A 13,252-nucleotide genomic window follows, 5' to 3' on the forward strand; every position below is an offset into this window, starting at 1 on the left:
GGCCTTTTCTACGAGTCTCTGCTTCACACAATGAACCAGAGCTCCATACGACCAACTTCAAGCACTAAAGCCCCCAGTGTGTCCAGATGCCAATATTGGAGTAGAGTGCCAAAATGCCCAAGGCACGGACCTCTAATATTTACAACACAGTCTCAGATCTAGCTAATTGGAAGGGTTAGGCATACAAGAGAACACCTGATAAGGCATTGTTGGGATCTGGGATACAGCTGGAGAAGTGGCCAGTGAGAGCGTCTCGTGGTGAAGGGGAAACTGAATGGAAAACGGGGGGGATAGGGTGCAGAGAGGGACAGGACAGTTAGTAGGAGGTCTGCCACTACTGCCCCTCACCCCAACCAAAAACCTTACGAGCTATGAGAGGTTTACCAGTCTGGTGCCACACAGAGAGAATCCTGTGCAGAGAGAAGCCTATTATTATGGGTATCCCTTAACTTTGTGCTGAGGTTAGTATACAATAATAAATAGGTTACACTTATAAGCTTTTTTAAAAAAAAAAAAAATCTGCAGCTCTCAGGGTACTTTGCAGAGGTGTCAAAGCATCACAGCTTCCATACTATGCAGGGAAGGCCTGAGGCGGAGAGAAATTAAGCCCTACATTTTCTACAATGAGGTCACTGGGAGCTGCAAGTGCTCAGCAGCTACTTTTGAAAATATTGGGCCTAGATAGTCCCCCAGGCCAGGTCACGCCACACAGTAAGTCAGGGCACAGCCCAGATCTCCTGACTCCCCATCCCCTGCATTTGCCCCAGGCTGATGGACGCAGCTGAGGCCGGGCCCTAAGGTGAGGGAGGAGCTAGATGGCCCGCAGCCCCCCAGCAGCGGCGGGGGGAGGGAGGCTGGTCCTAGGGCACTTGCCTCCCATTCCCGCAGGAAGCGCCGGGCATCGGCAGGCCCGACCGAGCGGTGCCTCCGGAACTCCTCCTTCACGTACTCATCGCCCAGCGCCTTCAGCTCCAGCGGCAGCGCCCGGTGCAGCAGCAGGATCCGCCGGTACAGAGCCCGCACTCGGGACACGTGCGGGGCGAGAGGGCCCGGCATGGCGGGCAATCCAGCGGGCTGCGCTCAGCAGCAGGGGCGGGCCGGGCCGGGCCGGGGCGGTGCTAGGGCAGCCGCAGGCCCCGGAGACGCTCCCCGGGTGGGCAGCGGGGCGCGGAGAGAAGCGCTCGCACGCCAGAGCTTTGAGGCGGTGGCACCGGGGGGGGGGACGCGGCGCGTCGGGCTCTTCCGCAGCCGGGACGCCCCGCCTGGCCCTGGGCCCCCAGCGAGGGGGGGCGGATCAGCGACTCCCCGCAAGCCGGCCCAGCCTAGCTCAGCTCAGCGGCTCTCCCGCCCCCCAGCCGCTACCCCAGCAGCAGCCGGGGCGGGGCCCCGGGAGTCCCCGGCCCAGCGCACTCAGGCGCCCCCACGCTCTCGTATGGAGGCTCCCCGGCTGGGGCTACAACCACTACCGCTCCGTGGGGCGGCCTGAGCCTCTGGAGCCACACACGTAAGAATCCACCAGCCACGGGTTGCGGGTAAAATAGGCCAAGGGCGGCTCTGCCTCCCCTGCCGGTGTACCTCTCGTTGTGGAGTTTTTGCTTAATTATGCCCCATGCGGGGGGATTCCTGATGGACCTGGAAAGGGCATAACACAAGAACAGCCCTACTGGGTCAGACCAAAGGTCCATCTAGCCCAGTATCCTGTCTTCCAACAGTGGCCGGTGCCAGGTGTCCCAGAGGGAATGAACAGATCAGGGAATCATCAAGTGATCGATCCCCTATTGCTCATTCCCACTCTCTGGCAAACAGAGGCTAGGGACACCATCCCTGCCCATCCTGGCTAATAGCCATTGATAGACCTTTCCTCCATGAATTTATCTAGTTCTTGTTTGAACCCTGTTATAGTCTTGGTCCTCACAACATCCTCTGGCAAGGAGTTCCACAGGTTGACTGTGCATTGTGTGTAGAAATATTTCCTTTTATTTGTTTTAAATGTGCTGCCTATTAATTTCATTTGGTGACTCCTAGTTCTTGTGTTTTTTGATAAGGAGTAAACAACACTTCCTTATCTACTTTCTCTATGATTTTAGAGACCTCAATCATATCTCCCCTTAGCCGTCTCTTTTCCAAGCTGAAAAGTTCCAGTTTTATTAATCGCTCCTTTCCATTCCATTCCCTTAATCATTTTTGTTGCCCTTTTCTGAACCTTTTCCAATTCCAATATATCTTTTTTGAGATAGAGCAACCATCTCTGCGCACAGTATTCAAGATGTGGCTTTATATAGAGGCAACACAATATTTTTTGACCTATTATCTATCCCTTTCTTAATTATTCCCAGCATTCTGTTAGCTTTTTTGACTGCCGCTGCACATTGAGTGGATGTTTTCAGAGAACTATCCACAATGACTCCACGATCTCTTTCTTGAATGGTAACAGCTAATTTAGATCCCAACCTTTTTGTTTGTATCATTGGGATTAATCTTTCCAATATGCATTACTTCGCATTTATCAATATTAAATTTTATCTCCCATTTTATTGCCCAGTCACCCAGTTTTGAGAGAGCCTTTTGTAACTCTTCGCAGTCTGGTTGGGACTTAACTATCTTGAGTAGTTTTGTATCATCTGCAAATTTTGCCATCTCACTGTTTACGCCTTTTTCCAGATCATTTATGAATATGTTGAATAGGACTGGTCCCAGTACGGACCCTTGGGGGACACCACTATTTCCCTCTTTCCATTCTGAGAGCTGACTATTTATTCCTACCCTTTGTTTCCTATCTTTTAACCAGTTGCGAATCCATGAGAGGACTTTCCATCGTATCCTATGACAGCTTACTTTGCTTAAGAGCCTTTGGTGAGGTACCTTGTCAAAGGCTTTCTGAAAATCTAAGTACACTATATCTCCCTTGTCCACATGCTTGTTGACTCCCTCAGAGAATTCTAGTAGATTGGGGAGGCATGATTTCCCTTTACAAAAACCATGTTGACTCTTCCCCAACAAATTATGTTCATCTATGCGTCTGACAATTTTGTTCTTTACTATAGTTTCAACCAGTTTGCCTGGTACTGAAGTGAGGTTTACCAGCCAGGATCACCTCTGGAGCCCATTTTAAAAATTGGCGTCACATTAGCTATCCTCCAGTCATTTGGTACAGAAACCAATTTAAATGTTAAGTTATAGACTACAGTTAGTAGTTCTGTAATATCACATTTGAGTTTCTTCAGAACTCTTGGGTGAGTACCATCTGGTCCTGGTGACTTATTACTTTATCAATTTGTTCCAAAACCTTCTCCCATGACACCTCAATCTAGGACAGCTCCTCAGATTTGTCACCTAAAAAGAATGGTTCAGGTTTGGGAATCTCCCTCACATCCTCAGCCGTGAAGACCAATGCAAAGAATTCATTTAGTTTCTCCGCAATGGCCTTATCGTCCTTGAGTGCTCCTTTAGCATCTCGATTGTCAGGTGGCCCCACTGGTTGTTTAGCAGGCTTCTGATGTACTTTTAAAAAAAAAATGCTATTACTTTGAGTCTTTGGCTAGCTTTTCTTCAAATTCTTTTTTGGCCTTCCTACTTGTATTTTTGCACTTCGTTTGCCAGAGTTTATGCTGCCTTCTATTTTCCTCACTATGATTTAACTTCTGCTTTTTAAAGAATACCTTTTTGTCTCTCACTGCTTCTATTACTTTGTTGTTCAGCCACGTGGCACTTTTTGGTTCTCTTACTATGTTTTTTGATTTGGGGTGTACATTTAAGTTGACTCTCTATTATGGTGTCTTTAAAAAGTTTCCATGCAGCTAGCAGGGATTTCACTTTTTGCACTGTTCCTTTTAATTTCTGTTTAACATCCTCATTTTTGTGTAGTCCCCATTCCTGAAATTAAATGCTACAGTGTTGGGCTGCTGAGGTGTTTTCCCTGCAATAGGGATGAGACATTTAATTATATTATGGTTACTATTACCAAGCAGTCCAGCTACATTCACCTCCTGGACCAGATCCTGTGCTCCATTTAGGACTAAATCAAGAATTGCCTCTCCTCTTGTGTGTTCCAGGACTAGCTGCTCCAAGAAGCAGTCTTTTAAGGTGTCAAGAAACTTTATTTCTGCTTCCCGTCCTGATGTGACGTACCCAGTCAATATGGGGATAGTTGAAATCCCCCATTATTATTGAGTTTTTTATTTGAATAGCCTCTCTAATCTCCCTGAGCATTTCACAATCACTATCATCATCCTGGTCAGATGGTGGGTAATATATCCCTACTGCTATAGTCCTATTATTAGAGCACAGAATTATTATCCATAGAGATTCTATGGTTCAGTTTGGTTCATTTGTGATTTTTACTTCATTTGATTAAATGCTTTCTTTCACATATAGTGCTACTCGCCCACCAGTATGACCTGTTCTGTTCTTCCAATATATTTTGTATCCTAGTATTTCTGTGTCTCATTGATTAACCCCGTTCCACCAAGTTTCTGTGATACCTATTATATCAATATCCTCATTTAATAGGAGGCACTCTAATTCACCCATCTTATTATTTAGACTTCTAGCATTTGTATATAAACACTTTAAAAATTTTTCACTTTTTAGCTGATGTAATTGAATGGGACTTTTTTCATTTGACTGTTTCTCATCAGATCCTACCTGTATTTTATTATCTTCCATCCTTTCCTCCTTGCTAGGACATAGAGAATCTCAATTAATAGATCCTCCCCCAAGGGATGTCTCACGTGCTCCTCCGCACCTGTCAGCTTTTCCCAGCCCTTATTTTAAAAATTGCACTACGACCTTTTTAAATTTAAGTGCCAGCAATCTGGTTCCATTTTGGTTTAGGTGGAGCCCATCCTTCCTATATAGGCTCTCCCTTTCCCAAAAGTTTCCCCAGTTACTAATAAATCTAAACTCCTCCTCCCTACACCATAGTCTCATCCACGCATTGAGATCCTGCGGTTCTGTCTGTCTAACTGTCCCTGCGCATGTAACTGGAAGCATTTCAGAGAATGCTACAATGGAGCTCCTGGACTTCAATCTCTTACCTAGCAGCCTAAATTTGGCTTCCAGGACCTCTGTCCTATCCTTCCCTATCTCATTGTTACCTACCTGTTCCATGACCACTGGCTCCTCCTTAGTGCTATACATAAGTCTATCTAGATGTTTTGAGAAATCAGCAATCTTTGCACCAGGCTAGTAAGTCACCATGCGGTTTTCCCGGTCATCACAAACCCAGCTATCTATGTTTCTAATGATCGAATTGCCCATTACTAATACCTGTCTCTTCCTAATAACTGGAGTTCCCTTCCCTGGAGTGGTATCCTCTTGTAGTAAGGATACTTCAACATCATCTGGAAGGAGGGTCCCAACTATGGGATCGTTTCTCTCTAATCCAGTTGGATATTCTAATTCCCTGATACTTTTATCCTCCTCAACAGCACAGAGGCTGGCAGACCAGGGGTGAAACTGTTCTAATGTGACCAAGAAAGTCTCATCTATGTACCTCTCTGTCTCCCTTAGCTCCTCCAGTTTAGCCACTCTGGTCTCCAAGGCCCATAAACGGTATCTGAGGGCCAGGAGCTCCTGGCACCAAATATACACATAGCGCCACCTGCCCATAGGGCATGTGTCAGGGTTCCTTCCCCACTCTGAACTCTAGGGTACAGATGTGGGGACCTGCATGAAAACCTCCTAAGCTTACTTTTACCAGCTTAGATTAAAACTTCCCCAAGGTACAAACTATTTTATCTTTTGCCCTTGGACTTTCGCTGCCACCACCAAACATCTAACCAGGTTTATTATTGGGAAAGAATCATTTGGAAATGTCTTTCCCCCAAAATCTTCACCAAAACCTTGCACTCCCCCTTCCTGGGGAAGGTTTGATAAAAGTCCTCACCAATTTGCATAGGTGACCACAGACCCAAACCCTTGGCTCTTAAGAACAATGAAAAAAGCATTCAGTTTCTTACAAGAAGAATTTTAATAGAAGAAAAAGTAAAAAGAATCACTTCCTTAAAATCAGGATTGTAAATACCTTACAGGGTAATTGGATTCAAAACATAAAGAATCCCTCTAGGCAAAACCTTAAGTTACAAAAAGACACAAAGACAGGAATATCCATTCCATTCAGCACAGCTTATTTTCTCAGCCATTTAAAGAAATCATAATATAATGCATATCTAGCTAGATTTCTTACTAAGTTCTAAGACTCCATTCCTGTTCTGTCCCCGGCAAAAGCATCACACAGACAAACACAGACCCTTTGTTTCTCCCCCACCTCCAGCTTTGAAAGCATCTTGTCTCCTCATTGGTCATTTTGTTCAGGTGCCAGCGAGATTAACCTAGCTTCTTAACCCTTTACAGGTGAAAGGGCTTTTCCTCTGGCCAGGAGGGATTTTAAAGGTGTTTACCCTTCCCTTTATATTTATGACACGCCCCCCAAATCACAGATAGGGTAAAACGCAGGCTGGGATTTCTTCCTGAAGTTCTAGGAGAAAACAGAGTTAATAAGACACATGCACCTCTAAATATACTACCAAGTATAAAAAGATTAACAATATTTTCCACATCTCAAGGACAATTTTAACCAGTTGATTCTGGGAAACTTTCACTGGAGAGTGCTTCAGCCACTTTGTTAGAAGCTCCTGAGATGTGTTGGATGTCGAAATCAAAATCCTGGAGAGCTAAACTCCACCGAATAAGTTTTTTGTTATTTCCTGTGGCAGTATGAAGCCACTGTAGCGCAGCATGGTCGGTTTGCAGGTGGAAACGCCATCCCCAAACATATGAGCGTAGCTTTTCCAGAGCGTAGACAATGGCGTAACATTCTTTTTCAGTGACTGACCAGTTGCTTTCCCTCTCGGACAGCTTCTTGCTGAGAAACACTACAGGGTGGAATTCTTGATCCGGTCCTTCCTGCATTAAAACTGCTCCCACACCATGCTCAGATGCATCGATGGTTACTAGGAACGGTTTGTCAAAGTCTGGGGCCCTTAGTACAGGGTTAGACATGAGTGTCGCTTTAAGCTGGTTAAAGGCCTTCTGACACTCTTCGGTCCACTGAATGGCATTTGGCTGTTTCTTTTTGGTTAGGTCTGTCAGTGGAGCGGCGATTTGGCTGTATTGCGGTACAAATCGCCTGTAATAACCAGCCAAGCCTAAGAAGGATTGAACCTATTTCTTTGATCTTGGGACGGGCCACTTTTGGATAGCATCCACTTTGGCCTGTAGGGGGTGGATAGTTCCTTGACCCACCTGGTGTCCAAGGTAAGTCATTCTGTTTAGGCCTATTTGACACTTCTTAGCCTTAACAGTTAGTCTTGCCTCCTTATGCACTCAAAAACTTTTTGTAGATGTTCCAGGTGTTCTGCCCAGGAATCCGAAAATATGGCCACATTGTCAAGGTAGGCGACTGTGTATTCCCCTAATCCTGCTAGGAGACCATCTACAAGTCTTTGGAAGGTGGCGGGTGCATTCCGCAGCCCGAAAGGGAGTACATTAAATTCATACCACCCAACATGTGTGGTGAAGGCTGACCTTTCCTTGGTGGATTCATCTACCAGTACCTGCCAGTACCCCTTGGTTAAGTCCAAGGTAGAGATGAACTGGGCCCATCCCAGTTTCTCTAATAGTTCATCTGTGCGTGGCATTGGATAGTTATCTGGGCGAGTTACAGTATTTAGCTTATGGTAGTCCACGCAAAAACGTATCTCCCCATCTGGTTTGGAAACTAGAACCACTGGAGATGCCCATGCACTGCCAGAGGGGCGGATTACACCGATCTGTAACATATCCTGGATCTCCCGTTCTATAGCAGTTTTAGCTTGAGGAGACACCCAATAAGGTTGGACTCTAATTGGGTGAGCATTACCTGTGTCAATGGAGTGGTATGCCCATTCAGTCAGTCCTGGGGTGGCTGAGAACGTTGGCGCGTAGCTAGTGCACAGCTCCTTGATCTGCTGTTGCTGCATACGCCCAAGGGTCATGGAGAGATTCACCTCTTCCACACCACCAGCACTTTTCCCTTTGTAGTAGACACCTTCAGGCCACTCAGCGTCATCTCCTCCCTGGGCTGTAAACTGACAAACTTTTAATTCTCTGGAATAAAAGGGCTTTAGAGAATTAATATGGTATACCTTCGGCTTTCAGTTGGAGGTGGGGAGTGCTATGAGATAATTAACAGCTCCCAGGCGCTCCTGGACTATGAATGGCCCTTTCCATGATGCTTCCATTTTATGGGCCTGGAACGCCTTTAAGACCATAACCTGGTCCCCTACTTTGAAGGAACGCTCTCTGGCATGTTTATCATACCAGGCTTTTTGTTCTTTTTGAGCATCCTGTAGGTTTTCTTTAACAAGGGCTAGAAAGATTCGGAGGGTGTTTTGTAGGTTGGTTACAAAGTCCAGAATGTTAGTTCCTGGAGAAGGCGTAAATCCCTCCCATTGCTGCTTCACCAACTGTAATGGCCCCTTAACCTCAAGGCCATATACAAATTCAAATGGTGAAAACCCTAAACTGGGATGTGGTACATCCCAGCTCTGTAGGCAAAGAGCAGCTGCTGCAACACTAGGTCCCAATCATTGGAGTGCTCATTTACGAATTTACGTATCATGGTCCCCAAAGTTCCATTAAACTTCTCCACTATGCCATTTGTTTGATGGTGGTAAGGAGTGGTAACCAAGTGATTTACCCCTTGAGCTTCCCAAAGTCTTTCCATAGTTCCTGCCAGGAAATTAGTTCCTGCATCTGTAAGGATGTCGGAGGGCCAGCTTACCCTGGCAAAAATGTCTGCTAGTGCCTGGCACACACTTTTAGCCCTGGTGTTGCTTAAAGCTACTGCTTCCAGCCATTGGGTGGCAAAATCCATGAAAATCAGTATGTACTGCTTTCCTCTGGGTGTCTTTTTCGGAAAAGGACGCAGAATATCCACAGCTACTTGCTGAAATGGAACTTCAATGATGGGGAGTGGCTGGAGAGGGGCTGTGACCTGGTTTTGGGGTTTTCCCACTTTTTGGCATACCTCACAAGACCGGACATAGGTAGAAACATCCTTGCCCATTCCCTCCCAGTGCAATGCCTCCCCAACCGGTCTTTGGTCCTGTTCACCCCAGCATGGCCACTAAGATGATGGTGGGCTAAGCTCAAGAGCTTGACCCGGTACTTAGTTGGAACTACCAACTGTCTCTGAGGATGCCAGTCTTCCTAGTGTCCACCAGAAAGAGTTTCCTTGTATAAAAGTCCTCTTTCTACAACAAACCTGGATTGATTAGAAGAGCTAAGAGGCGGTGAGTTGCTCTTTGCCGCCATCCAAGCTCTCTGGAGGCTTTCTTCTGCTTCCTGTTCGGTCTGGAACTGTTCCCTTGGTACTGGAGACATCAATTCCTCATTGGATTGTGGACCTATGCTTGGTCCCTCTGGAAGTGATGTAGGGGATGGGGCTGTTTCCGTTGACTGTGAACCGCTCTCCGCTGGTGCACTATGTTGGGGTTCAGGGTCCGGCTGCGCCTCTTGTGTAACGTTATCGGCTGCTGCCGCTTCAGGTTCAGTGGGGCCCTCTGGTGTTGGAGTTGCAAGTACTGGATTCAGTGTGGGCAATGGGTCTGGTGCTGGTTGTTCCGTTGGTTCTGGGACTGGCTCTGTCTTGGTCTCTGGGACTGGATCCACTACTGCTGTTGCAGACATTGGCCTGGGGTCCAGGTCCATCACCTCTGACGGTGTCCTGGTAGAAGTTTCCGGAACAGAGCTAGGTGTGACAGCTTGTTTAGCCTGGCTGTGGGTGACCATTCTCACCCTCTTGGCTCGCTTCACATGATTGGCCAAGTCTTTCCCCGACAGCATGGGGATGGGATAATCATCAAAGACTGCAAAAGTCCACGTTCCTGACCAGCCCTTGTACTGGACAGGCAACTTGGCTGTAGGCAAATTGAAAGAGTTTGACTTGAAGGGTTGAATCGTCACTTGGATCTCTGGGTTGATTAAATTGGGGTCCACTAAAGAAGCATGGATAGCTGACACTTGTGCTCCGGTGTCCCTCCACGCGGTGACCTTCTTCCCGCCCACATGCACAGTTTCCCTCCGCTCCGAGGGTATCTGGGAGGTATCTGGGCCTGAGGACCTCTGGGATGATTCCGGTGCAATGAATTGTAATCTGTTGGGGTTCTTGGGGCAGTTGGCCTTTACATGCCCCAGCTTGTTACATTTAAAACATCATCCAGCTGACAGGTCACTGGGGCAAGGTGGGTTGCTGGAGAACGGTGTGGCGGGACAATAAGGTGTCTGGAGGGTTCCTTGGGGGGGTAGGTGGGACCTTGGGCTGTCCCCGGTAGTAGGGTGTGGTCTGAGGTTGTCCCTTCTGGTATCCGCTCCAACTGTGACCAGTTTTTTTCTTCTCTGCCACCTCCATCCATTTGGCTCCAATCTCCCCCGCCTCAATTACAGTTTTGGGCTTCCCATCTAGGATGTATCTTTCTCTTTCCTCAGGAACACCCTCTAAGAACTGTTCCATTTGCATTAGGAAGGGCAAATCTGCTGCAGATTTAACACTTGCTTCTGATATTCAGGCATCCCAATGTTTCACAATGTGGTAGGCATGTTGGGTAAATGACACGTCTGGTTTCCACCTTAGGGCTCTGAACCACTGATGGGAATGCCCGGAGTTAGCCCCATTCTGACTCTCGCGTTGGTTTTAAATAGTTCATACTGGTTCATTTGTTCCTTAGGCATTTCAGCTGCCACCTCAGCTAAGTGTCCACTGAGCTGCGGCCTCAGCTTTACCATGTATTGGTCTGTAGAGATGCTGTACCCAAGGCAGGCCCTTTCGAAGTTTTCTAAGAAGGCCTCGCCTGCCTTGTCGGTGGGGAACTTTCTGGGATGGGAAGTGGTACCTGGAGAAGGATTGCTAGGGTTTGTTGGTATATTCTGCTGAGCCTTTGCCTTCTCCATCTCCAGTGCATGCTTCTTCTCTTTTTCCGTCTCCTCGAGTTCTTTGGCCCTTGCCTCCAGTTCCCTCCTGTGGGCAGCCTCCATTTCTTTTTCCCTGGCTGCATGTGCATCCATCTCCATCCGCATAAGTTCTATCCCTCTTTCATATTTCTTTTGTTTTTCCTCAGCCTCAAATCTGGCTAATTCCAGCTTTTGTTGAACCGTGGAGTCTGTCATCCTAACCTCTCTGTTTTTAACTAACTTTACACCTGAGAGTTAGAAAGAAAACCAAAACAAACAAACAAAAATTGGCTTGTAAAATTTTGCTGTGCTGTCCGGATACCTATGTTCTCTGATAGCGATTGTCAGCCTATAGAGAAATCCTTAAAAAAAAAAAAAAAAAAAAAAAAAAAAAAAAAAAAAAAAAACCACACCTTTGTCTCCAGGCAAATAGGCAGAAAACCCCTTAGTTACTCTTAGGAGAAGAAAAAAAAATAATAAGCAATAAACTTCAGGTCTGTGAAGACTTGTGAATTTCCCTGCAGGAGGTTAACTACCCTGCCTTTAGGTAGAGAAAACTCCAGCTCACAAAAGACAATTTCCTTTTGTCTCTGCTCTGGCCCCAAAGGAGAGAAAAAAAACTCCAACTGCTTCCAGTTGGAAACCTGCTTTCCAGCAACTCAAAGGAAAAAAAAAATCCCTTTTAAAATCTGTGTTTCTGGTTCAAAAAATCTCAAATTGATCTCAAAATGATTTCAAGTTAATCCCACCGCTTTGCCACCATGTCAAGGTTCCTTCCCCACTCTGAACTCTAGGATGTGGTGACCTGCATGAAAACCTCCTAAGCTTACTTTTACCAGCTTAGATTAAAACTTCCCCAAGGTACAAACTATTTTACCTTTTGCCCTTGGACTTTCGCTGCCACCACCAAACATCTAACCGGGTTTATTATTGGGAAAGAATCATTTGGAAACGTCTTTCCCCCAAAAATCTTCACCAAAACCTTGCACCCCCCCTTCCTGGGGAAGGTTTAATAAAAATCCTCACCAATTTGCATAGATGACCACAGACCCAAACCCTTGGCTCTTAAGAACAATGAAAAAAGCATTCAGTTTCTTACAAGAAGAATTTTAATAGAAGAAAAAGTAAAAAGAATCACTTCCTTAAAATCAGGATTGTAAATACCTTACATGGTAATTAGATTCAAAACATAGAGAATCCCTCTAGGCAAAACCTTAAGTTACAAAAAGACACAAAGACAGAATATCCATTCCATTCAGCACAGCTTATTTTCTCAGCCATTTAAAGAAATCATAATCTAATGCATATCTAGCTAGATTACTTACTAAGTTCTAAGACTCCATTCCTGTTCTGTCCCCGGCAAAAGCATCACACAAACAGACACAGACCCTTTGTTTCACCCCCGCTCCAGCTTTGAAAGTATCTTGTTTCCTCATTGGTCATTTTGGTCAGGTGCCAGTGAGGTTAACCTAGCTTCTTAACCCTTTACAGGTGAAAGGGCTTTTCCTCTGGCCAGGAGGGATTTTAAAGGTGTTTACCCTTCCCTTTATATTTATTACAGCACGTAATCATACATGCTGCATTGGGTGCAATAAACTGGATAGCCCCAATTCTGTTGCTGGACTTCTCCCTGCATTATCTTTTTATTCCTGCAGCTCGTTCCTTTGTTGTTGTTTTGTTTTTATCAGGGGGTGTTTCTGGCTTTAAGTTTAAAGAAGTTTAAGGAATCTGAAGTGTATCTAGCCTCTGCCTCCCTTTAAACTCCCTCGCAAAACCCGCTGTTAGCCACTCCTGTTCACTAGCTCCTCTAGTCGCTTAGGAGCAGGCTTTTTAAAGCCTTGGTCTTCTTGAGTAGCGAGACCCCCTGGTTAAGGATTGATGGGTGCTAAAGGGCTTGGGGATCAAAGCCTCGTTAAAAAGCTCTCAGTCTTGCCTAGAAGGCCACTAGGCTGAGCAGACGGTCCCCCAAACCAACAGACCGCATGTTTGAGGAACATCCAAAGTGTGGAAGGGGAAGGGTAGAAAGAAATGGTTGTCAGAGGAAGAAGGTGCTGAGCAGCCTGTCGGGGAGGGAAAGGTCCCAGGCCTGTGTGGTGGGAGGAGCTGTGTAGCCCCCAAAGGTGGCCTGCTGGGCAACCACATGTGAGGAGGTATAGGGCTTTTAGCAGGGCTGTTCCTGCAGCCAAAGCTTTTAGGGAGGAGAAGAGAGCAAGAGGTGTTATTACTCGGTGCAGCCCGTGTTGTGGTGTAAGCTGGTCTCTAGGAGCTCTGCAGTGTGTCAGGTTGTTCCTTGTTAGTATAGTGGTGAGTATTCTAGCCT

The 13,252-nt window shown here is 46.3% G+C and overlaps 1 protein-coding gene across 2 annotated transcripts in view; it reads right to left on the reverse strand.

The window, feature by feature from the left end:
- The window catches only part of SDHAF3 (succinate dehydrogenase complex assembly factor 3), an 80,446-nt gene extending 78,976 nt beyond the window's left edge, over positions 1-1,470 (reverse strand). The window contains exon 1 of one of the 2 annotated variants that reach the window (XM_038392666.2): positions 874-1,309. In XM_038392666.2, coding sequence (XP_038248594.1) covers positions 874-1,056 — 183 coding nt within the window. In that variant the 5' untranslated portion in view covers positions 1,057-1,309. Of the gene's footprint in view, positions 1-873 lie in introns of both variants that reach the window. The other variant, XM_038392665.2, reaches the window with a different exon arrangement.
- Positions 1,471-13,252: the final 11,782 nt, after the last annotated feature.

This window comes from Dermochelys coriacea, chromosome 2 (assembly GCF_009764565.3).
Source record: "Dermochelys coriacea isolate rDerCor1 chromosome 2, rDerCor1.pri.v4, whole genome shotgun sequence".
Lineage (NCBI taxonomy): Eukaryota > Metazoa > Chordata > Testudines > Dermochelyidae > Dermochelys > Dermochelys coriacea.